Source organism: Schistocerca gregaria, chromosome 3 (assembly GCF_023897955.1).
Source record: "Schistocerca gregaria isolate iqSchGreg1 chromosome 3, iqSchGreg1.2, whole genome shotgun sequence".
Classification (NCBI taxonomy): Eukaryota; Metazoa; Arthropoda; class Insecta; order Orthoptera; family Acrididae; genus Schistocerca; species Schistocerca gregaria.
Genome location: NC_064922.1, coordinates 105,617,014 through 105,641,269, shown reverse-complemented (window position 1 = coordinate 105,641,269; position 24,256 = coordinate 105,617,014). Strand labels below are relative to the sequence as shown.

Sequence of the window (24,256 nt, the reverse complement as noted above, 5' to 3'; positions counted from 1 at the left end):
ACACTTATGCAATATGGCAAGGACGTGACTGCGTGGCATCGACAGACCCTCGATTTTTACTACGCGACTCTCAGGGACCTCGACGCCTTACCCCCTTCCCCGGAGAGACAACTTGATCAAAGCAGAATCAAGGCTCACATACTATCATTGACGAAGCGCCGACTAGAAGGTGCACTCGTCCGCTCGCGACGGCACGACCGAACGTTTGCGGAGGAACCCACTATGCATCACGTTGTGGCGGATAAGCGCCGACAACGCCAACACTTAATCACACAACTCAGGACACACGACGGTCGCTTATGTACGACCCAAGCAACCATAGTAAAGGCGGTGGAGGATCATTTTCGTCATCTTTACAAAGAAAAAATCGTCGATGACGAGGCCACTACTGAAGTGTTACAGCAGGTAACACGTACTATCGACGAGGCTACCGTGAATGCACTAACAGAGGAGATCTCACTCGAAGAAGGCGAAGACGTCGTGGACAAAGGTGCGGCCAATAAGTCTCCTGGACCTGATGGATTGCCCATCGAATTCTACCAGACTTTCCGTGACATCATGATGCCTCGCTGGGTTATAATGTTCCGCGAACTTACGTCTCCAGACTGTGTTGTGCCGCCAGCGTTTGTAGGACTTCTCATACCGGTACACAAGCCAGGTGGAGGGCTATCGATTAACGACTATCGGCCGCTTACAATGCTGAACGCCGATTACAAGATTTTCACCAGGATTATGGCGAGCCGTATTAAGACGACTTTGCCGATGATCCTCGCTCCTGAACAGACGTCGCAGGGGGGAGAAGCCAACATACACATGGCCACCGGTGACTGCAGGGATTTAATAGCAATCGCTTCTGCGTGCCGTCTGAGAGCGGCGATCGTCTCCGTAGATTTCAACCGCACCTTTGATAGAGTGCACCACAACTTCCTCCTACGAGTGATGGACTGTATGGGATTCCCCCCGGGCCTCATCGACACCCTACGGCGTCTTTGGACCGCAGCCAGCTCACACGTCCAGGTCAATGGAAGGACGGTAGGACCAGTACCCATTAAGAGGTCTCTACGCCAGGGTTGTCCCATTTCTACCTACCTTTATGCCATCGCACTCGAGCCACTCCTAGGGGGCCTTAACCACCGCCTATCTGGCATCACGCTGCGGGACGTCACCTTTCGCTATAGGACATACGCTGACGACCTGCTACTGCTGGTTCGTTCCAATGACGAAGTTCAAAGCGTACTAACCTGGATTGAGCGATACGGACAGGCCGCCGGCAGTCTTCTGAACATCAACAAGTCGGCGGCGTTGGATATTGGGCGAGGTCTCGGACCGGAAGCCCTCGCTCCCCTCCCACCAGTTTCTGATCTGCGATATTTGGGAATCACGTTCAAGAAAGATGTACGTAAAACAGCTGCAGCAAACTACCGAAGGTTATTACAGATCATACGCGCAATGGTGCGACAGAACCTGCTCCGGGACTTGAACCAGCTACAACGTGTTGAATACCTGAACCTCTACGTGGCATCAAAACTCAATCACGTGGCACAAGTCCTCCCACTACCGCTGCAGATAGGTCGCCGGCTTCAAGCAGCCTTCAGTTACTACGTTTCCGCAGGTCATATCTTTAAAGTACGATACGACACTCTTACCCTCCCAGTGCACAAAGGAGGGCTGGGATTGGTCAACGTCAGGGCGAGAGCAGCTAGCCTTTACATGAGCAACATGAGGAAACGATGGAAAAGTCAATATACCTCTCTCACGGGTCGTTTACTACAGGTTCTGATGCCAGTCTCTAACGTCCCGCCGGTGTCGGTTGCGCACGTCGCACCACAGCTCTCCCATGTGTCGACCTTCATTCTTGATTACAGCTATGTCAGCTCGAACCTCTCCGCCACGCGTCCACCAAAGGCGAAAGATTTTTACACCAACCTTCTGCGTGCTGTTCCCCATAACGTGGTGGAAAACAAGTACCCTACGGTTCACTGGCCAAGAGTGTGGAAAACGATACACCACAACTTTCTGTCCTCCACGGTGCGTTCGAAGTGGTATCAGATCGCCAACAAAAAATATGCCACACTACAGCGACTTCACACTATTGGACTGGCAGACTCCCCTTATTGCCCAGATTGTCACCTTTTGGATACTGATGAACATCGTTTTACCTGCGCGTCATCGTCCGGAGTTTGGCGACTAACACAGAAGATATTGGCTTGTTACCTCTGGGTGACACCTGATATGATTGACCCTCAGACCCTACTCTGTCCCGATGGAACTTACTTTCCGGCTGCAAAATATGCGCTTACATGGTTCAAAGGACTTACCGTCGCCTACATCTTTCGCGACGGAGAGAAAGAGCAGCTTGATTACTGGTGGTTCCTGCAAAACGCTCACAATGCCCTCGAACGCACACCGAAATACCGTAGGCTCTTCGCAAATTATTTACGCAGCGTTTTCGTTAACCCCCCACTCAGCTGGGGAGTGCCGAGCTGCGGTTAATGTTCTGTGCCGCATCACACAAACGGCTGAACGTTCTGCCTTGTCAGCCATGAGCGAAGGAAGAGACAAGCTGCTGCAAGGATGCTGTTTTCCTTGAGGCACTAGCGAAGCTGAATGCCTCCATTGCAGATGCCCTTCAAAGGCGCTATTGGAGATATCAGATAACGATGACGAGGCTCCAAGTGGAACCAGTTACATTATTGAAGAACCTTTTAGTTGGAATTACATCAGTGATTTATGTTTTTATTTCTGGATTACTCTTTTATGCCACCTTTGTTGTTGTAACACTTACTTGTAACACTTACTTACTAGAATTCACATGTAACAAAAAAAAAGTGGCAAAGGATAGCCCTAACCTTGATTTCCCATATTTCCCCTGATATATAGGCAGCTCTCTGGGGTGGGTTTACTTAGGAGCTAACGCCTGAAGTGGATCAGATTTTTTGTTATAGGATGAAAAGTGGCGGTGGCACTTAGGGGGTTGTTTTAGTTCCATTTTCCTAAGGGGCTTTTAAGGGAAATTACTTTATAGAAAAAAAAATAAAGAAACAAAAAACAAAAAAATAATAAAAAAGATGGTAGAGCACTTGCCCGCGGAAAAAAAAAGTTGGTAGAGCACTTGCCCGCGAAAAGCAAAAGTCCCGAGTCCGAGTCTGGGTCCAAAAAAAAAAAAAAAAAAAAAAAAAAAAAAAAAAAAAAAAAAAAAAAAAAAAAAAGTTGGTAGAGCACTTGCCCCCGAAAGGCAAAGGTCCTGAGTTCGAGTCTCGGTCGGGCACACAGTTTTAATCTGCCAGGAAGTTTCACTAGAAATAGAGTTCTGATGTTCCGCTAGATAATGGGAGCAATACTTAAGAAAAATTAGGAGAACATAATTGGATTTTTAGACTTGGGTATATCATTCTACAACGTGAAAAGATGTAAGAAGACTGAAATGGTAAGAAAAGAGATGTAACCCATAGGTAAAGGCGGGTGAATACAGTACGTACAGGAATGAAAGAATGGTAAAAATGGAAGTGCAAGAAGAAGTAGATAGGATCGAAACATTTGAAGACAGGGATGTAATTTTTGACCCATTTGTCAGTGTCTGCAGTGACGAAGCAACGCCAGAATTAAAGGAAAGGTACAAGAGTGATACTAAATTCAGGATGAAAGGATATCACTTGTTGGATTTACTGGTGGTCTTCCCATTGAAAGTGAAGTAGAATAGAAGGAACTGTTTTGTGGAATCAACAGTCTAATGAAGAACACGGACTAAAAATAAACCAAAGAAATAAGAAAGAAATTATGAAGATCACAATTGAAATAAGCGATAAATTTAACATCAGAATAGAATACCACGAAGTAGGTTAAGTGAAGAGCGCCTGGTGGCTTGGAACCAAACTTACACATGAAAGACGAGAGAGGGAAGTTATGAGATGTTGTGCTAGCGAAGGTTGTTGAAAATTAATGCGAACCAATGAGGCAATCAACAAAGAAAGGTCAAGGAAAGGAACACGTGCCAATTGCTGACTTCAAGAAGAGTCAGGATAATAGGACAGGTATTAAGACATCAGATAATAACCTCCAGAATATTAGAGGGAACAGTAAGGGGTCGAAACTGTAGGGGAAGTATGTCCAATAAACAATTAAGGACATTGGGTGCCGGTGCCCCACGTAGATGAGGAGGTAGGCAATGGAGACGATATCGTGGAGGGTCACATAGAACTAGGCAAATGAGTGATGAGACAAAAATCAAAATCAAAAGAAAATAAAAAGAATTCTAGCACTGGGCTTCAACCTCTCCCGTTTTCCTCATCCTAGTACAACACTCGCAATATACACTACTGGCCATTAAAATTTTTACACCAAGAAAAAATGCAGATCATAAACGGGTATCCATTGGACAAATATATTATACTGAAACTGACATATGGTTCAATTTTCACTCAATTTGGGTGCATAGATCCTGTGAAATCAGTACCCAGAACAACCATCTCTGGCCGTAATAACGGCCTTGATTCGCCTGGGGATTGAGTCAAACAAAGCTTGGATGGCGTGTGCAGGTACATCTGCCCACGCAGCTTCAACACGATACCACAGTTCATCAAGAGTAGTGACTGGCGTATTGTGACGAGCCAGTTGCTCTGCCACCGTTGACCAGACGTTTTCAGTTAATGATTGATCTGAAGAATGTGCTGGCCAGGGTAGCAGTCCAACATTTTCTGTATCCAGAAAGGCCCGTCCAGGACCTGCAACTTGCGGTCGTGCATTATCCTGCTGAAATGTAGGGTTTCGCAGGGATCGAATGAAGAGTAGAACCACGGGTCGTAACACATCTGAAATGTAACGTCCACTGTTCAAAGTGAAGAAGAGGTGACCGAGACGTGTAATCAATGGCACCCCATACCATCACGCCGGGTGATACGCCAGTATGGCGATGACGAATACACGCTTCCAATGTGCGTTCCCCACGATGTCGCCAACCACGAATGCGACCATCATGATGCTGGATTCATCCGAAAAAGTTTTGCCATTCGTGTAACCAAGTCTGTCGTGGAGTACACCATCGCAGGCGTTCCTGTCTGTGATGCAGCGTCAAGGGTAACCGCAGCCATGGTCTCCTAGCTGATAGTCCATTCTGCTGCAAACGTCGTCGAACTGTTCGTGCAGATGGTTGTTGTCTTGCAAAGGTCCTCATCTGTTGACTCAGGGATCCGTTACACCAATGCGGATAAGATGCGTGTCATCTCTACTGCTAGTGATACGAGGCCGTTGGGATCCAGCACGGCGTTCCGTATTACCCTCCTGAACCCGCCGATTCCATATTCTGCTAACAGTCATTGGATCTCGACCAACGCGAGCATCAATGTCGCGATACGATAAACCGCAATCGCGATAGGCTACAATCCGACCTCTATCAAAGTCGAAAACGTGATGGTACGCATTTCTCCTCCTTACACGAGGCATCACAACAACGTTTCACCAGGAAACACCGGTCAACTGCTGTTTGTGTATGAGAAATCGGTTGGAAACTTTCCTCATGTCAGCACGTTGTAGGTGTCACTACTGGCGATAACCTTGCGTGAATGCTCTGAAAATGTAATCATTTGCATATCACAGCATCTGCTTCCTGTCGGTTAAATTTTGTGTCTGTAGCACGTCATCTTCATGGTGTAGCTATTTTAATAGCTAGTAGTGTATTACACTACGCTCCCATATATTTCAATCGTCTAGACATACCAGATACACGTGACACATTCGTTCACCACAAGGAAAGCCGCAGCTGTACGGATAAAATAAAATTCTTTCAGACTAGGAGGTTGGTTGCACACACAAAGTTCGGCGTCGCATGGTGTAAGATCAGCGTGGCTAGCGACAAATTAGCCCCAAACACGATGCAGTTCAAGGAAGGGGAAAAGACGGTGTGTGGCAATCAGCGAGCTGATATGTTGCGCTGTGGTGTTGTTCTTCATTATAACACGATCCGCAGACACCTTTTGGATGACTTCGCACTGGGAAGAATCACCAGTAAACTGAAATAAGGGCGAAATGTGACGAGGGAAACCCCAGACGTTTGGCATTGCTCACAACATTGTGCCACGTGGATGGACAGCGTTCCGAAACCACAGGCACAGTTGCCCGTAGGAAGGGGTGGCCGACCACGATCAACTACAGTAGCAGATGACCACTACGTAGTACAACAAACAACAAAGGACCCACGGCAAACAGCGGCCGCAATTGCGACCACGTTCAACAGGGCTTCAAAGTACCCAATCTCGCGGCACATACTGGCACGACGGTTGTATAGGTGTGGTCCTTCTGCCTTTTCCGTTGACACCAACATACTTCTAGAATCGTTTACGATGGTGTCAAAAGCATAGAGACTGGCCCAATGACAATGAGGTCAAGTGAACGTATCAGATGAGAGGAGATTCATTCTGAGTAGTGATTCTGGACGAACCCTCTTGTCGCAAGAGGTATGGACACGGAATGCGCCGAAGATCATTGTCGATCATGATCGTTTCAGTGGATCAGGTGTCGTGGTGTGGGGGTGGCGTAAAGTTACAAGAACGATCACATGTGAAGGTCCTTTTCACCGTTTCCTTCGACTGCAACGGAAAGGTGCGTCGTGATTTCCTGCCTTATGGTCGTACAGTCATAAGGAATACTGGCTGGAAGTTCTTCTCCGTCTCTAGTGACCTCGATGCCAACGGGATATTACACCCATTCTTGCTTTGTTCCTTCTTTCCTGCCAGAATTTTAACGAACCCACTCGTGGAAATTGCATCACTATAATGATGGCGCTTGCACCTCAGTCCTTGTTCGTTATCTTTTGGAAAAAAAACAAAACAGCCACAGTATGCGCCGCACAGGGCCCCCTGTGACTTCTTTCGATTCCAGAGGCGGATGAAAACCATTCAGAGACGTTGTTTTGTCACCACTGATGAGATGAGAAAAGAACATAAACAAAAATGAGTCCCAAAAGTGCTTTCAAGATAGGAAAAAGCTCTGGCACAAGTGCTTTGTATCTGAGGGGGTTACTTTGAATGGTACAAAGTTGATGCTGATGAATAAATAAAGATTCTTTAAGAAAAACAAAAATTCTCGTTTCTTTTTGATCACATCAAATGATACACTCGAAACTAGCAGGAATTCACTTCCAATGATCGGTGTTCAAAGTCATGTAAAATTTTTTGGAGGACATGGCATTCGCCATTGGTTGTAAAAATTATTTATTTCACTTTTTCACTTTCGACCTTTGAACATTTTCAAGTAATGCTGCAAAATATTTCGCTTCAGCACACGTCAAATATTAAAATCCTTCGATATGCATGAATACCATAGTCAAACATAGGCCTTTTCACTATAGAAACACAGTACGATCAGACGAGCTGAAGCTTTCTACGTCTCGAATAGATATAAAAGACGTGTAATGTTACCATAGACGTACATCGTTACAAATCGATGTTCCAGCTATAGTGTCCCTTTTGAAATATTCAAGCCGATATATTTGAAGTACATAATAAAAGGACTCTGAATAATATTATATGGACTTATACGACAAATTAATTATGAAAATGTGTTAAATTAGCTTCAAAGACAGACTATATCGATTGCAATGTAATAAGAATACATTATTTATATTAGATGCGATCGTAGTGCATAACGTTCTCGTAACTAACATTATTATCTTTATTATTATATATAAGAGAAAAAAGATATTTAAACTCACTTCGAGTCAGATCATTTCTTCTGCTGTATGTAAGGTATGCTTGCTATAGTAAAGCGATACCTTTTGTTCTATTTGTTCTCGTACGTAGCGAATAATTCAAGTGTGTATTCTGTGCCTAGTGGAAATATATTTTCAAAAAAGAGTGCATTGTGTTACTTAAAGAACCCATGCAAAGAATTCTTCCTGAATTCATAATTACAAGAAGTTATTTAGCATGTATTCAGTCTCTGCGAAGCAAGCAGCAATGGTATTTGACTGTCAAAAATTGCCCGCCATTACGCGGCGTACTTAATTTTTTTTTGTGTAATATATCACCACAGCCGGAGCAAGAAAGAATCATTTCAAGTTATTCAATTAACTAAAGTACAAAGCTTCACTAATTTTTTTTCGTCAAAAAATGCATACTTTCAAAGATACGATTTATTCTAGGTCAGTGAACTTAGCCTGCATTACATTTCGCCGAAAGCATTTGAAGAAATTTGTACGGAGCCTGGCGCTCATTTGAAACATAATTTAATATTTATCTTTGCCCACCTAGAAATTAATATATATCATATTATCCCTTTCTTGTATTTCACTTAATAATAATAATAATAATTCATAACCACAGAACGGAAGCGATAATATACAACGCACTGTTCACGTGTAAATGAAGGCCGTTGGTGCAAAAATACATTCAGAATTCACGAGCGCTTGGAGAGTTACAGGAGTGATTGGATAGTTTTCAGATGTGCAGATATCGCCCTTACCGTAGTCGCTGTCTTCAGACACGTCGGAGCCGCTGTCGGATGACGCGGCGGTCAAGTGACCCTCGTCTGCCGGCAGCCGGTCGTAGCCCTGTTTGGCGCCGTTACCTGCAACACACGTGTCCTCGTTAGCTCCCGTCGCCGCAGCTGCCACGACTATCTAACGTACCCAACTGTCCGTGGCTAAGCACTGCACACTACTCGTACACTGTTGTGTATTTAACGATAGTAATAAAAGTGGCTACACTAAGTTCATTCATTCGTGGATCACTGCAACAAGAACAATGGACAAGGTCGTGGCATCAAAATTTAAGAACGAAAAACTTAATTCATATGTACAGGCGTTCAGGATACGGTCTAGTGTCCGGCTCCGCACGTCAGACCTGACCAGTGATTTAACGCACAGATGCTGTATAGAGGCAATACTTGCATAAATATGTGAAACGTTCTATTAACCGGGAAGGCGAAGTGGTACTGCGGCATTAGTGGGAACTAGCTTGGTCACCTGACTTGGTACAGTCACACTCGGATTAAAATAGTGCGCTATGTCGCAGTGCAGGCACAGGAGGAGAGCGCGGGAAATATCTTCGAGGGCAGGCGCGACGGATTGTTGTAACGAGATCTCATCCGTTGACGATGAGAAACAGGAGCTATTTATTGTGTCGGCAGAAACAATGGCAATGAGCGTTAGGCATAATTGGCCGGGAGGCCCTTTACGTGGGAGCACCGGCCGCCTTGGTGTAGGCCTTATTACATTCGACGCCACATTGAGCGACCTGCGCGCCGGATGGAGATGAAATTGTGATGGAGACAACAAAACACCCAGTCCCTAGCGGAAAAAATCCCCGACCCAACCGGGAATCGAACCTGGGCCCCTTAGGACGGCAGATCGTCACGCTGACCAAGTTATTTTATTTTATTTTTCTTTCAATCTCATTTTGTTCGTTTTAGTTCGTTGCATCTGCTCTGAGCGGACGTCGGAAGGCACTCGTTTCAGTTCGTCGTTCATTCATTAACTCAGTATTTTTAAAAAAATATTATTACAGAGGGCTGCTAACCCTCTCACCGAGCACGCTGAGCTACCGTGCCGGCCCATTCAGCTATCGGAGGGGACGTGTCGGCAGAGAAGCCGATGGAACATGCTGCCAAAATGATAATGGTGAGCAACAGGGTGGTTAGCGAATTACGGAAAGGGGGACTAGAAGCCGAACAGAATGGAACTCAAGTATCTACGTTAAAGAAGGCGAAGCGAGGTGCTCACAATAAGTATTCCAGTGACGATAAAGTTAAACGAATTATCTGACAGCAATTTATGCACTGTTACGAACATATAAACAAATACCAACTTTGCAAAAACTAGACATCTTCTGTCACACAGAACTGAAATTCATGTCTAGCAAGAAAAGTCGTCGTAAAGTTTTCTGTCCAAGCTATTTAGTTTTTAAAACTAAAGAGCCAAAATTAAGGTGTTAGGAGCAAACGAGAGGACGTAGTTGTAAAAAGAATATACTATGTTAGGTTTTTACAGAAGAATCACAGCCGTCAGTGGTTTACTTAGATTAAACATACAAGGGTTACCCAGAAAGTAGCGCGCAGCTTTCTTTTTTTCTCTCTGTGCCGAAAACAATGCTAGGAATGCAAAGCGCTACAAATCTCCTGAGTGAGCGCGCGAAGTTTCCTTCCCTTCTGACGGAAAGCGTAGCTGCAGTAGAGTTTCAAAATGGCGTCTGTAGGTAATGTACGTCACAAGCAACGTTTCATCATTGAATTGCTCACTGCAGAGAAAAAAACTGTGGAGAATATTCACAAATGCTTGTGCCAAGACTACGGAGCATCTGCTGGGCACGGAGAGTGAGGTCATCAGAAGGCGGTTCAGGGTTAACTTCAGCATTCTTCTGTTGCACCACATTTCGAAAGCTTCTATTCTCTTCTTGTCCAAACTAGTTATTGTCGACGTTTCACTTCCATACATGGCTACACTCCATACAAATACTTTCAGAAACGACTTCCTGATACATAAATCTATATTCGATGTTAACGAATTTCTCTTCTTCAGAAACTCTTTCCTTGCCATTGCCAGTCTACATTTTATATCCTCTCTACTTCGACCATCATCAGTTATTTTGCTCCCCAAATAGCAAAACTCCTTTACTACTTTAAATGTCTCATTTCCTAATCTAATTCCCTCAGCAGCACCCGACTTAATTCGACTACATTCCATTATCCTCGTTTTGCTTTTGTTGATGTTCATCTTATATCCTCCTTTCAAGACACTATTCATTCCATTAAACTGCTCTTCCAAGTCCTTTGCCATCTCTGACAAAATTACAATGTCATCGGCGAACCTCAAAGTTTTTGCTTCTTCTCCATGAATTTTAATACCAACTCCAAATTTTTCTTTTGTTTCCTTTGCTGCTTGCTTAATATACAGATTGAATAACATCGGGGAGAGGCTACAACCCTGTCTCACTCCTTTCCCAACCACTGCTTCCCTTTCATGCCCCTCGACTCTAATAACTGCCATCTGGTTTCTGTACAGATTGTAAATAGCCTTTCGCTCCCTGTATTTTACCCCTGCCACCTTCAGAATTTGAAAGAGAGTATTCCAGTCAACATTATCAAAAGCTTATTATTATTATTATTGATATTAGCGGCTGTGGTCAGACATAGCATTAACAGCCTGAAGTCTCCCAGTCAGAAGTTTGGAGTGCAGAAATCAAGTGATTTACGAACAGTAGGTATCGCACACACATTTTAACTTGGTTGATTTTAAATGACGTTGCAGGGTGCAGGTCAAGTAAGTGACGTAATGGAGAGAAGAAATACAGGGGAAGTATGTTTTGTAACAAGTGCCTACTCTTACTGTGAATAGTTAGCTTTCTTACCTGCCAAGGACCTATGAGTAGCACTTGCGATGCATCACGAATTCCTTCGTCTTCATTCTAACACTGCTCTACCCCCTTCCCTCCCACCTGCTCCTCCTCCTCCCCCCTCCCACACACACAAACTAAATATCCTTCAAAAAAAAGTGTTCCAAAAAAAATCATTTCGTTCTACAGTTAGGTGCTAAAGTTGGTGACAATGTGTGTGTGTGTGTGTGTGTGTGTGTGTGTGTGTGTGTGTGCCCGTCGAGGGGGTGAGGGTGGAGGGGGGGGGTCGAGGGGAGGATGTGCAAGCTAATGTCTGATTGCACTCAGAGGGTTAATGGTCTGAGAAAGAATGAGAACTACTTCTCTAGAGTATACAGCATCACAGAAGCTCTTTTGTTGATTACTCGTAATGCCTTTACCCAATCAGCAGATTTCCATGTATGATTACAGTAGTGTTCAATAATGGTCACTACACAATTATTTTCCATAATGCGCATGGTTTGGCGACAGTAATAAAGCAGTCCCGCCTGGAATAGATTTTCAAACATCTTTTCTTGAGCAACGTTCTCCCTCTACAAAAAAACTTCACAGAGTTGCTAAATCGGATCAGCACATAACGTACTACATTCTTGCTAGACAAGTGACTCCCGAAAATCGGTATTTCATCGGGTAGAAAAATAAATACGGGCCTGATATGTAAACAAGACAACAAATATTGCATTGGAATTTGGAAATTAGAGTTTCGTCTTCAGTAAACTGTGTCGTCTGTGAACATGTTAATCGCCACTAGGCCTGTGACACCGGCCCACTCAGTAAGAATACTGGAGTCTACGACACTGTTACTTCGCCCGGCGCGATTCTCGCTTTGCTTTGCTTATTCGTCAACAAACGAATGTGGCAAAGAAAATAGAGTAATGGGCGTATATAGCATAAATTACAGTCATAGTTAATTATTTACGCATAAAGTATATGGCGAACAAATTAGGATGAAGAAAAAGACGGAAAAAGTTAAATATACATACGGGAAATAAATTACTGTCACTGTTTACGAGAGTAGTCATGGAACCACAGAAAACTTTCAACGTCCATTTCAGTACTCCTCATTGTAGACTCAGAGCATTTCAGAATCGCAGAAACTATAATAAATAAATATTGAATTTAACAGGAAAACCTTGGGAAGTTGGGTTTTGGGCGGATAAATTAAATCTAACATAACAGCAGCACAATAAATTGAGACATATACCAAACGCAGAAACGTCAGAGACAGGAAACAGTAGCAAAACAACATAGAAATCATAACAGAAAACTCACTTCAGGCGTATGCATATTCAAGAAAAACAACGAAATGTGCTATCGACATGTAGAATTCACCTAAGTTAATTCTATCTGCCTATTCTGATGTTTGTTAATTTTCGCTTTCTTCTGGAATTATCATTTTTGGCGTCACACTGAAGAGGCAACGAAACTGGTGCACCTGCATAATATCGTGTAGGGCCCCCGCGAGCACGCAGAAGTGTCGCAGTATGACGTGGCACGGACTTGACTAAGGTGTAGTAGTGCTGGAGGGAACTGACGCCATGGATCCTGCAGGGCTGTCCAGAAATCCGTAAGTGTACGCGGGAGTGGCAATCTCTTCTTAACAGCACATTGCAAGGCATCCCAGATATGCTCTATAACGTTCATGTCTTGGGAATTTTGTGACCAGCGGATGTATTAAATCTCTGAAGAGTGTTCATGGAGCCACTCTGTAGCAATACTGGACGTATGTTGTGTCGCATTGTCCTACTGGAATTGGCCAAGTCCCTCGGTATCCACAATGGACATGAGTGGATGCAGCTAATCAGACTGGATGCGTACGTATGTGTCACCTGCCAGAGCCTTGTATGGACATATCAGGGTTCCCGTATCATTCCGACTGCACACCGCCCACTACATTAATAGCCTCCAACCATCTTTAACAGTCCCCTTCTGACATGCAGGGCATATGGATTCATGTGGTTCTCTCCATACCCGTACACATCCATCCGCTCGATGCAATTTGAAACGAGACTCGTCCGACCAGGCAACATGCTTCCACTCGTCAACAGACCAATGTCGGTGTTGACGGGTCTAGGCGAGGCGTAAAGCTTTTTTCGTGCAACCATCAAGGGTACACGAGTGGGACTTCGTCTCCGAAAGCCCATATCGATGTTGTTTCGTTTAATGGCTAGCACGCTGACACATGTTGATAGCCCAGCAATTTGCAATCTACAGCAATTTGCGGAGGGGGGGGGGGGGGGTTGCACTTCTCACGTTGAACGAATCTCTTCAGTCGTCGTTGATCCCGTTCTTGTAGGATCCTTTTTCCGGCCGCAGTGATGTCGGAGATTTGTTGTTTTACCGGATTCCTTATATTCACCGTATACTTGTGAAATGGTCGTACGGCAAAATCCCCACTTCATCGCTACTTCGGAGATGCTGTGTCCCATCGCTCGTCAACCGACTATAACACCACCTTCAAACTCACTTAAATCTTAATAACCTGCCGTTGTAGCGATAGTAAGCGATCTAATAACTGCGTCAGACACTTGTAGTCTTACGTAGCCGTTGAATACGCATGATACACCAGTTTCTTTGGCGCTTCAGTATACTTCAGTCAATTCTAGTTGTCGATTCCACATCCGTTATTTTTAGTGACTGTTACTGGATGTGTGTTTTTAATCCTTTGAGGATTGAACTTTTTGATATCGCTTTCTCTACTACAATAACGTGATAAATAATAAATCTTGGGATCGACATCTCGATTTGACCCCAATCAATACATCAAGTTCGGATGCAGAAAAAAAATCATAAATACAAGCAATACGCAATTACCGGAGAAACAACGGAACGTGGAATGGAGAACTGGAATTGAGCTAACCTCACCCTTGGCAATCGCTTCGTACTAGAAGAAATAGCCAAATATTTGCGACAAACAAGATTATAAATAGGATAGCTAATCGTTTCACTCTTGTCAATTTAAGCTGTGAGCTCAGGTTCCAAGACGATTTAAATAGGATCAAATAAATATAATGGCGTTATCAGAAGTATTGTGAAAAAATGATACCAAAATCAGTTTAAATTTGTCGAACCAGCAAATCTCTATCGATATCTTGGAGTATCTGCTCCATGGTCCATGAAACTAACATTACGCACCCAGAATAGCATTTTTCGTATTAAATTATGCCTTGGGGCCGTGATCGATGTTCAAGGTTAGTGATAAGTGTGGGTCCACAGTTCGAGTACAAAACCAGGTAGATAAACAGATATTTGAAGTCAAGTTCCGTGAGACGAGAGAGGGGGAAAAACCTGTGAGGGTATATTAATAACATGGCGAACAATTTTCTATCAGCGATCTTGGATGAAATCCGTTGTTTTCAAGTGGGAAGGTGGTCATTTGACATACGAAATAGGTAAAGAAACACCATCTTCCCTCGGCATGAGGGATAAAAAAAATACCGTGGAAGTCTTTTTAAGTTTTATACTAGAACCACCAAGTGAAGCGTGTATACAAAGCTGCAGGAACATAAAACTCTTTGTCGACTGGAGAAGATACAAAAAGCCAGTATTCTCTTCAGTTCGGAAATAATGAAATTAAGTATTTTGTACCCAAAATTTTATCTACAGTAATGAAGTACGGATATATAGAGCAGATTAGAAAAGAAGAGAATAGAAGCTTTTCAAAAGTGGCGCTACACAAGAATGATGAATATCAGGTGCGTAGATAACATAACTAACGAGGAGATACTGAACAGAATTGGGGAGAAAAGAAATCTGTGGCGCAACCTGACTAAAAGAAGGGATCGCTTGATAGGACACATTCCGAGACATCACCAGTTTAGTACTGGAGGGAAGCGTGCGGGGCAAATATCGTAGAGGGAGACCAAGAGATGAATACAGTAAGCAGACTCAGAAGGATGTAGGTTGTAGTAATCATACGGAGATGAATAGGCTTACACAGGACAGAGTAGCAGTGGGCTTCCTACTCGCCTTTAGTTGCCTTTTTATTAATTCAAGTACGCTTGGTTTGCGTAACTAAGGTTCTCGCATATCACTGCCAGACTATGCTACAATTCCTTCTCTGCTCTCGCTACTTTCCTCAATTCAGAACCGGGATAAATAAAGGAAGAAGACATCCCCATTAATTAATTATTTTCCAAATAAGATTCGCATTAGCACAATGGATACCTCTAGTGAAGGCTCCTTTAACCGAGCCGTCTCATACACTCTGACATGATACATATTTTTCATCTCATTAAATTTTCGTACTACCTGGGTCATGCTCATTATAATCTTTACACTCAATGCAAGGATAGTTAAAATGGTGGGGATTGTCGTCCAAATAATGTGAGAGGTTTTCTTCTTCCGCAAAATTATTTATTAGAGCTTTATTACACATAAAAGTAAGGAAGTGTGTGTATTAACTATGTCCTTGAGCAGCCTACCTAACCACTAGTCTCTCAGACATGAGTGTCCAAGCTGCCGACAGCAGGCGTGTCGGGCGCGACACTGCCTGGAAGCGAGTGGCAGGCGTCGCCAACGTGCGGTTAGTCCCAGATCGTGCAGCCGCATGTCAGTAACACTAACACCTACACTATGTTGCGTAGAAGGCAAGGCGGCGCTCTGAATGGTTCCTGTGAGCGCTGTCGGATCTGCTCTTGCGTGGCAGACAGTCCTTAGGCCTTCCCTGCTCGTGCTGCGTGTCGGACGTCCAGATCCTACATGTAGTTGATGTGTACCGTCCTGTATCCACTGCAGCGAACAAAGGGCAATGATGGTGTCCATGCCAAAGGCGCCATGAGCAGTACGACGATAGGAACACCCAGTCATCCCCAACCCCTCTCGACCGCACCAGGCTGAGTAATCTGCTGTCAAACGTGACGCTTGGGCATGGTGGACGTTTAGGTGGTGCTTTAGTGACACCACCTGCTATCGTACGGGCGGGCACGATCGTTGGGGATACTCCTACATCAATCGAAGAGCACAACATCAATGGCCCCACACGCACGCCCCGAATGAGCGGCCGACCAATCAAAACTAATCATTGGTGAAGATGATAGTGTGCAACGTACGCATCCAGTTTGCAGTGGATCGCTGCTGCTCTTTTCATGGCAATGAGTGCATAAGATTTATTTGGCACAGCCCAGACAGCCACCTGACTTTAAGACCATCATAAACGTGAAATTTGAGTCACTCACTATGTTAAACAACGATGAAACATGTATAAAGATAAGGAATGATTTTCACCTATAGTCTGTTAAGTAAGATCGGGGTCGTGTTAATCGGTACACAAATATATTTGACAACAAACTAAAACACATGCATACATCACATGTGAAGAAAGAAAAATGTTATAATTAATAGCTGCAAGTAAGATGGGGCTGGGCGTTTTAGCTGTTAGTGACATTCAGGTAAGGGGTGAGAAGGAAGAGGAAGTGGGAGAATACAAGATCTACCTGTCAGGAGTCAAAGCAGGAATAGCACAATGGGGTGTAGGGCTTTTCATCAGGAAAGAAATGGAAACCAGTGTATTTGCAGTAAGGTATGTAAACGAACGACTGATGTGGGTAGATTTGACAGTGTCTAGCAATAAAATTAGGATTCTGTCAGTATATTCGCATTGCAAAGGGACAGATCAAGATATGATGGATAGTTTTTATGAGGCACTCAGTGTTGTAGTTGTTAGAGTAAAGGACAAGGACAGTATTCTGCTCATGGGTGATTTTAATGCCAGGATCGGAAATGGAACAGAAGGGTATGAAAAGGTTATGGGTAAATTTGGAGAGGATATGGAGGCCAACAGGAACGGGAAACCACTCCTGGATTTCTGTGCCAGTATGGGCTTAGTAATCACAAACTCCTTTTTTTACACATAAGAACATTCAGCGGCATACTTGGGAAGGCACGGGAACCAGATGTCTCATTGACTATATAATAACAGATCAGCAATTCACGAAGGCTGTGAGGGACACACGGGTATTCAGGGGATTCTTTGATGACAATGACCATTATTTAATCTGCAGTGAAATTGGGATTGTGAGGCCGAAAGTGCAGGAGGTCAGGTCCATATGTAGGAGGATAAGAGTAGAGAAACTTCAGGATAAGGAAATCAGTCACAAGTACATAACAACGATCTCAGAAAGGTACCAGTTAGTTGAATGTAGTCAGTTACAGTTTTTGGAAAAGGAATGGACGAGGTACAGGGACACAGTACAAGAAGTGGCTAAAGAATGTCTTGGAACAGTAGGATGAAACAAACAGCTTGGAGGAATGACACAGTCAAGGCAGCCTGTAATAGGCGTATTAAAAATGGCTACATACTAGAACTCAGGTAGACAAAAAATGTTATGTTGAAGAAAGAAACAAAGCCAAACAGATAATTGCAGCATCCAAGAAGAAATCTTGGGAAGACTTTGGAAACAGGTTGGAGACTTTGGGTCAAGCTGCTGGAAAACGATTCTGGAGTGTGATTAGCAGTCTTCGAAAAGGAGGTAAGAAGGAAATGACAAGCATTTTGGACAGCTCAGGAAAACTTCTGGTGAATCCTGGGGATGCCTTGGGCAGATGGAGGGAATATTTTGAAGAGTTGCTGAATGTAGGTGAAAATACGATCAGCAATGTTTCAGATTTCGAGGTAGAATGGGATAGGAATGATGATGGAAATAGCATCACATTTGACGAAGTGGAGAAAATGGTCAGTCGATTGCAGTGCAATAAAGCAGCTGGGGCGGATGAAATTAAGTCGGAACTCATCAAATACAGTGGAATATCAGGTCTTAAATGGCTACACAGGATAGTTGAAATGGCCTGGGAGTCGGGACAGGTTCCATCAGACTGGACAAAAGCAGTAATCACACCAATCTTTAAACATGGAAACAGAAAAGATTGTAACAGCTACAGAGGTATCTCTTTAATCAGCGTTGTGGGTAAAATCTTCTCAGGTATTGTTGAAAGGAAAGTGCGAGTATTAGTTGAGGACCAATTGGATGAAAATCAGTGTCGGTTTACGCCTCATAGAGGTTGTCAGGATCAGATCTTTAGCTTACAGCAAATAATGGAGAAGTGTTATGAGTGGAACAGGGAATTGTATCTATGCTTTATAGATCTAGAAAAGGCATGTGACCGGGTTCTAGGAGGAAGTTATTGTCTGTTCTACGAGATTATGGAATAGGAGGCAAACTTTTGAAAGCAATTAAAGGTCTTTACATGGATAGTCAGGCAGCAGTCAGAGTTGACGGTAAATTGAGTTCATAGTTGAGAGTAGTTTCAGGGGTAAGACAAGGCTGCAACCTGTCTCCACTGTTGTTCATATTATTTATGGATCATATGTTGAAAACAATAGACTGGCTGGGTGAGATTAAGATATGTGAACACAAAATAAGCAGTCTTGCATATGCGGATGACTTAGTTGTGATGGCAGATTCGATTGAAAGTTTGCAAAGTAATATTTCAGAGCTAGAACAGAAATGTAAGGACTATGGTATGAAGATTAGCATCTCCAAAACGAAGGTAATGTCAGTCGGAAAGAAATATAAACGGATTGAGTGCCAAATAGGAGGAACAAAGTTAGAACAGTTGGACGGTTTCAAGTACGTAGGATGGATATTCTCACAGGATGGCAACATAGTGAAAGAACTGGAAGCGAGGTGTAGCAAAGCTAATGGAGTGAGCGCTCAACTACAGTCTACTCTCTCCTGCAAGAAGGAAGTCAGTACCAAGACTAAGTTATCTGTGCACCGTTCAATCTTTCGACCAACTTTGTTGTATGGGGGCGAAAGCTGGGTAGACTCAGGTTACCTTATCAGCAAGGTTGAGGTTACGGATATGAAAGTAGCTAGGATGATTGCAGGTACTAGTAGATGAGAACAATGACAGGAGGGTGTCGACAATGAGGAAATCATAGAAAAACTGGGAATGAACTCTGTAGATGTAGCAGTCAGGACGAACAGGCTTAGATGGTGGGGTCATGTTACACGCATGGGGGAAGCAAGGATACCCAAGAGACTCATGGGTTCAGCAGTAGAGGGTAGGAGGAGTCGGGGAAGACCAAGGAGAAGGTACCTGGATTCGGTTATGAATGATTTTGAAGTAATAGGTTTAACATCAGAAGAGGCACCAATGTTAGCACTGAATAGGGGATCATGGAGGAATTTGATAAGGGGGCTATGCTCCAGACTGAACTCTGAAAGGCATAATCAGTCTTAAATGATGATGATGATGATGATTAATTGCTTTGTATATCCGAGGCAAGACTGAAAACAAGTTCTTCGTGTATTCACGAGGAAGATACCTCCCAATGCGTCGACTTTGCCTCTCAAAGTGAATTTTGCTTGCTTTTAACCCAGTGTTAAGGATAAGTTTCCCGAAAAGAGGTTAATACTCATTTCTTCCAGTTCTGGAGTCACTTTACCGATTGAGCGACGTTCTTCACCCACGTTTTTACTAATTTATAGCGTTTTATCCACTTTTGTACAAATGACTGACATTTCCATATATTTAGAAGCCGCGGCACGACTCATTTTCGGACCTTAGTGGTGGCCACAAAGGAAAACAGCATCAAAACGCGACAGGTAAACTGCACACATGTCTCATCTTCCATATATCAGTCAAGAAATCAAATTAAATTAATGTGTTATGGACATTACATGAAGGAGAAAGGTTCCCTCTATTGGGCTGTGAAAGAACTACAGTGATATCTTTGACCATCTATTTGTAATGCCGGCTGTGCCCTTACTTAACAGACTGTACATGAAACAATAATATAACCAGTGTGCGATTTTGAGACTCTAATAGACAGTCAAAATAGATGTAGATAAATTGCAGAAATAAAACAGAGAACATGTATCTGATGCAAGGACAACAACGTGCATTCGAATAATATTTCAGAAAGTACTGTGTAGGTTTAATTTTATATCATTCTTCTCTCCATCTCAGTATTATTACAGTGGGGGAGATATAACCCTAGAGGAACGGTTGATGCCTGATGCGTAACACATTTAACATGCATAACGTCTATAAAACTGAGAGGTGACTTTCAACAGCTCACGGATGTGCGCAGTACGACAACACTGACGGAAGCCTGGTGACGTCACGAGCTATGCAGGCCGTCGGGTGTGGCCCGGCTAGAGCACGTCCAAATTACGTGACTGCATAACGCGGCTCATTAACTTAATGCGAGCTGTCAGGGCGTGACGAGACTGCAAACATCCGCCATATTTTTGTACCACAAACTAAAATCATCACTAGCTAACAATGAAGGGCGAAGTCTCACGCAAGAAGTGCACACATTTAAAAATGTACCAAGACGCAATAGATTTATAAAAGTAATGAGTGCAGCATATTTGGGTGAGGTATTAACTATGAGAACGCTTTGTGCTAATTGGATGCTATATTTACTGAATATTGACAGAAAAGCAAGGGTAAAATGAATTTACCAGCAATATTCTGAAAATTTAAAAAGGATTGAAACTTAGTTTCATTGCCCATTTTGCTACTGAAAGCACTGCCAGACGTCTGAGATGGCGTATTAAGCTGGAATGGCACTGCGTCGACCAACAACAGTATTTTTAATCTACAAAATCCAGATCATTTTACGTCACGAAGCGTACGGTTTATCCTTTGTGAATGCCATTGTGTAAAACTATTTTTGAAAATCTGCGTTTGTTACAGGTAAGCTACACATTAAACACAATGTTATAATATAGGTACCAAACACTCCAACAAGCTGAGCGCTATAGTACGACTTTACACATGCCGTACCTAACAGAAAAAAATTTACACAAGAGCAAATAAGTCATTTTATGCTAAATGAGCATTGAGTTTTTTGTGATAGATTTTTTAGTCATTTGTAGGATATTTTGCAACATCTCAACATATCATCATCTAACAGATTGCAACAACCTAACCCCAATCCCTAAATTTTAAACGGAAATATCCTGACTGACCGACTGACATAATCGATCAGCCCAAATGCTTAGGGCAGGAACTTGAAATCTCTAGAAGGTCTTCATCTCGTACTGTACTAATCGTTTAACAAGGGCGTGAAATTGGGAATGAAAAGTTTTTGGAGATATGTTGCTATTAAGTCAGATTTGAAGCAGGAACTACAACAAATGATGTTTGGTCAGAAATGAAAGAGTACATGTTTCAGAATTTCTGGTACTTCAACCCCTGAGGGGATGGAAAAGTGGGTGAAGGTATTTTTTAATGTAGCATTGTTAAAGACTTACTAATGCGTTTTTAAAGGTACATCTATTAAAACTGCTACCTGATTTCTCGATTGGAAATGATAAAAAAAATTGTCTCATTGTTTTCGGAAATTCAGCAACTAAGGTGGTGAATAGGGCCTTAGTGATTCACTGACATTATCATCCAGCCCAAACTGCTAAGAATAGAGACTTTATATTGCACAGTAGGCACCCTTTAAGAAGGAATTTTGCGAAATTCCATCCCTAAGAGGGTGAAATAGTGAATGAAAGGCTTTTTGAAAACACACCGATATTAAGTCTGTTTTCAAGCTAGAAATACGAAAATTGGTATTTGGTTTAGATTTACGCATGAGCGATGAGCGTAACAACATACGGTTCTATTAAAGAAAAAAAAAAGTATGCATACCATACAATCTACGATAGTAACGTAAATTTTTTTGTGTAGGTCATGTTGGCATCGAATGATGAAATTTTGAACATTTTTTATCCGTTGCTGCAATGGGTCGCTTAAAAGCAACAGATCCATTGCTGTTAAAAATTTTGTATTCGAAAAATTTCAGGTTTCACCCATCCTCACAACATCTGCCGAACCAAATACGGAAGTCTTGAGAACGTACTCTAAACATTAAGGAAGAAAAAATTAGAGGCTGTTTAAAAGAAAAGAAAAATTTCAGAACTGAATCATCAAACCAAACAAAATGCCTTTATAGGTAGTTTAGCGTCACATCTGTGCACTCCCAAATCGGTGCGCATCGAACTTTTATCAGGATTACTATGTTTAAAAAGCATTTTGCACGCGCAGCCAAACTTCTAGATTGTGTGCTCCTATTCTCATCCATTTTGCTGGTCGAGAATCGATTCACGGTCACAATACTGGTATCCAACACTGCTGGTAGGATCGAAACGATGACCTTTTGGTGAAGACCATTCTTATTTGCATTAAAATGCACGATTGCTCTTCCAGAGAGATTGTTGAATAACATTCATCTAACGACCGTATTTCATTCAGCTGTTTCAGTTAGACGGTAGAAATAATGAGCTACGGGGAATTAATTAAGGGAGGGGGGTTTCACGTCAAACGGGCCGACTTAGAGCGGGGGAGGCACCACAGGATATTTTAAATTCCACATAAATTTATAAAACTTTGTCAGCATGACCAGGAAGGATTCGGGATTCACACACATAGCAGTGGAAGTTCAAAAACATAACACAATAATTTCTTTCACATGGAAAATTTCATCATTTTTTCTATTACTATTTCATATAATTACTGACCTAATTTAAAAATTTAAGATGGTCTCAAAAACATGCTAATTAAAAGATATAACCTTACGCTAAGTATTTATCACAGTAAATCAAGCTAGAAACAGTATCGATCTCTTCCGGTATCGTAGCCCACAGCGCACAAATTATCCACACTATATTCATCCAATATTTGAGAGTGAGGGCACCTAGCGACTTTCAACAACTTTATACTTATTTAAAACCTATAGGAAACTTATTCCGCTGACGTACCACACAAAATAATAAAAAAAGAAGTTTATCGCCTACTACGTTTTTCCAATTAAGCAGTGTAACTTTAGCATCAGGTATGGCTTTTCAATTTATTACTTCTTTATTACTAACCCTATTGGCAACACGTTTTGGAGACACCATCCGCATACACCACTGAATGTACCTGCAAAATTATGTAATTGCGCAACACAGTGAAAAGTGGCAGTCAATCCACCTTGACGACAAATTTGGAGGAAACGAACCAGGCGCTGCTTCTCCTGTCTTCTGATTGGACAAGACACCTAGTACCGCTGAAAAATTCGACTTGTCGATTGCTGAGTTCGCCCCCTTCACGTATCTTTGTTCACCGAAGTGTGGCGGATTTTGTGCACAGTTAGTCTGTCTTTGTTCTGGGGTCTGTTGAATATGAGGTGCCGCTTCTTGGAAGGTTACTTTGGATGTGAGTTTGTTCGGTTTTTCGTGTTAGGAACTCGCTGTAATTTTTAAATTCATTTGCCAGAAAAATAATGGGGTTCACGTGAGTGATAAGTTTGTTATTTTTTACATACTTACGGAGCCAACGTTGCTCCTCATGCAGTCACGTTTCACCTCAGCCATCGTAACCGGTTAAGTTTCGTCTTTCTTCTCGCTGTGAGTTACAAGCCAATTTTGAGGACACAACATTTACTAGAAAGAGGTGAATTCTGTTTTTTTTTCTTTTAAATGTTTGAATTTGTGTTGCGTTCCTCAGTTAAACTAATCCTCCCTGAATAATCATAATTAATACAATGACGAATAGTTTCCCCTTAACGAACCATAGTATTAGGACTTGCTTTTTAGGGATGCACGCTCCACAATATGAATAAAAATCAATTTAGAATCAATTCACATCGTTGAACGTTTCCCTGATGTGAATACAAGCGAGCCACTCCACATCCTGGAGCAAGTAATATCATTTACCTTTGTAAGAGAGAGAGATACTAGGAAGTATTTCGTGAAGTTGTTACGATGTGAAGCGTCGGAGTTAGATTTCATTGCACCAACTTAATGTGTATGTGATTTCAGAGTGGTTGGCATTCAATGGAAGTTAGAGTATGATAAACACTAGGTTCATTAGGAAAGCCTCGAATACGAAAAAGTCTGTTATATGGCAGAAGTATCTCTCATCAAAAATGAGGTTTCCAAATATTTAGACAGTTTCAATAATTAATGAAC

The 24,256-nt window shown here is 42.6% G+C and overlaps 1 protein-coding gene across 1 annotated transcript in view; it reads right to left on the bottom strand.

The window, feature by feature from the left end:
- Window positions 1–24,256, bottom strand: part of LOC126354339 (uncharacterized) — an 838,871-nt gene that overhangs the window by 251,448 nt on the left and 563,167 nt on the right. The window contains exon 2 of the mRNA XM_050003909.1: window positions 8,455–8,559. Within this exon, the coding sequence (XP_049859866.1) occupies window positions 8,455–8,559 (105 nt within the window). The remainder of the gene's footprint in view (window positions 1–8,454; window positions 8,560–24,256) is intronic.